The 1,533-nt window shown below is 58.8% G+C and overlaps 1 protein-coding gene across 1 annotated transcript in view; it reads left to right on the top strand.

Annotated features, from left to right (window-relative positions):
- The window catches only part of TYK2 (tyrosine kinase 2), a gene marked incomplete at both ends in the record, with an annotated part of 11,557 nt that overhangs the window by 7,301 nt on the left and 2,723 nt on the right, over positions 1 to 1,533 (top strand). Inside the window, 2 exons of the mRNA XM_035900974.1 lie at positions 294 to 421; positions 997 to 1,132. Coding sequence (XP_035756867.1) covers positions 294 to 421; positions 997 to 1,132 — 264 coding nt within the window. The remainder of the gene's footprint in view (positions 1 to 293; positions 422 to 996; positions 1,133 to 1,533) is intronic.

The following is a 1,533-nucleotide window of genomic DNA, read 5'->3' as shown; positions in this document are numbered from 1 at the left end:
TCACCTTTCCAGGGACAGAGGTGAGGCTAACCGGCCTGTAGTTCCCTGGGTCCTCCTTCTTGCCCTTTTTGAAGACTGGAGTGACATTGGCTATCTTCCAGTCATCAGGCACCTCTCCTCTTCTCCACGACCTTTCATAGATGATGGAGAGTGGCTCAGCAATGTCATCTGCCAGTTCCTTCAGCACTCGCGGGTGCATTCCATCGGGCTTGGCTTGGCGCCTTGTGCTGCTGCCTTTTCCCTTGGTGGCAGCTCCGTCACCGGGCTGAGGACCCTATCTCTGCCTTTCCCAGATATCATGGTGGAGGAATTCGTGGAACACGGACCTTTGGACGTGCTGCTGCGGAAGGAGAAAGGCCGGGTCACCGTGGGCTGGAAAATCACCGTGGCCAAGCAGTTGGCCAGTGCCTTGAGCTACCTGGTAAATGGGGCTGGGAGCTGGGGGTTTCACCGTGCTGGAGATCACCTCCCAGCGCCTTTTGCTCCAGCTGGGTCCTGCTGCCAGCGCGGCAGGAAGGATTTGCCACGTTCCCCTCCGCCCTCCAAGCCGATAAACACATTTTTTAACGTAACCTGCACCTCGCAAGACCCATCCTCGCTCCCGCTTCCCTGGAGGCGAGCGGCTGGGGGTAGCGCAGGTGAACTTCAAAACGCCGGCTCCGTAGCTTCGTTTTGAGGCCGCGCGAGATGGGGAAAGAGCCCCAGATGTGAGGACGCTGCCTTCCCCGCTGGCTGGGCTTCTGGCCAGCGGCTTGGGCGAGCTCGCTGGCCGCTTGCGAGGGCACGCGTCCCAGCGCTGGGTAATCCTCCTCTTCCTTTTATTCCCCCCCCAGCCCCCGGGTTCAGCAAAGGGATAATGGAGACAGGGAGGTGCCGGCCGTAATTACAGCCAGGAGTCGCGCGGTTTTTATTTTCTACCGGAGTCCGTAGACTTGACCTTGTTCCGAGGCGTCGGCGGGAGTTTCTCCACGATTTCCTTTCCCTTCCTTTTCACAGGAGGACAAAAACCTGGTGCACGGCAACGTGTGCGCGAAAAACATCCTGCTGGCCAGGAAGGGGCTGGAGGACGGATCTGTGCCTTTCGTCAAGCTCAGCGACCCCGGCGTCAGCTTTACGGTGCTCTCTCGAGAAGGTATTCGGTCATCCCGCCTTCCAACTGAGCTTGTGTTTTCCCTTCCCCCAGCCCAGGTAGATAATAAATAGCGGGAGCCGTGCCTGAGCTGTTTTGCCAAGGCTTCGCCCGCCTTCCGGACCTGAATTTTTTTGGGATACGCGGCATTTTGGAACGCCCAGGCCTGCAAATTCTGCAACGGTGGCTCAAAGCCACTGTCAGACGCAGTCCCAGGATCCCAGAATCCCAGAATGGCAAGGGTTGGAAGGGACCTCGGGAGATCACCCAGTCCCACCCCCCTGCTCAAGCAGGCTCTCCTAGAGCAATCTACACAGGACTTCATCCAGGCAGGCTTTGAATATCTCCAGAGAAGGAGACTCCACAACCTCCCTGGGCAGCCTGGGCCAGGGCTCGGGCACCCT

The sequence above is a fragment of the Egretta garzetta genome, unplaced genomic scaffold, assembly GCF_000687185.1.
Source record: "Egretta garzetta isolate BGI_Z169 unplaced genomic scaffold, ASM68718v1 scaffold1068, whole genome shotgun sequence".
Classification (NCBI taxonomy): domain Eukaryota; kingdom Metazoa; phylum Chordata; class Aves; order Pelecaniformes; family Ardeidae; genus Egretta; species Egretta garzetta.
Note: the sequence above shows the minus strand (reverse complement) of the source record. Positions and strands in the feature narration are given on the sequence as shown.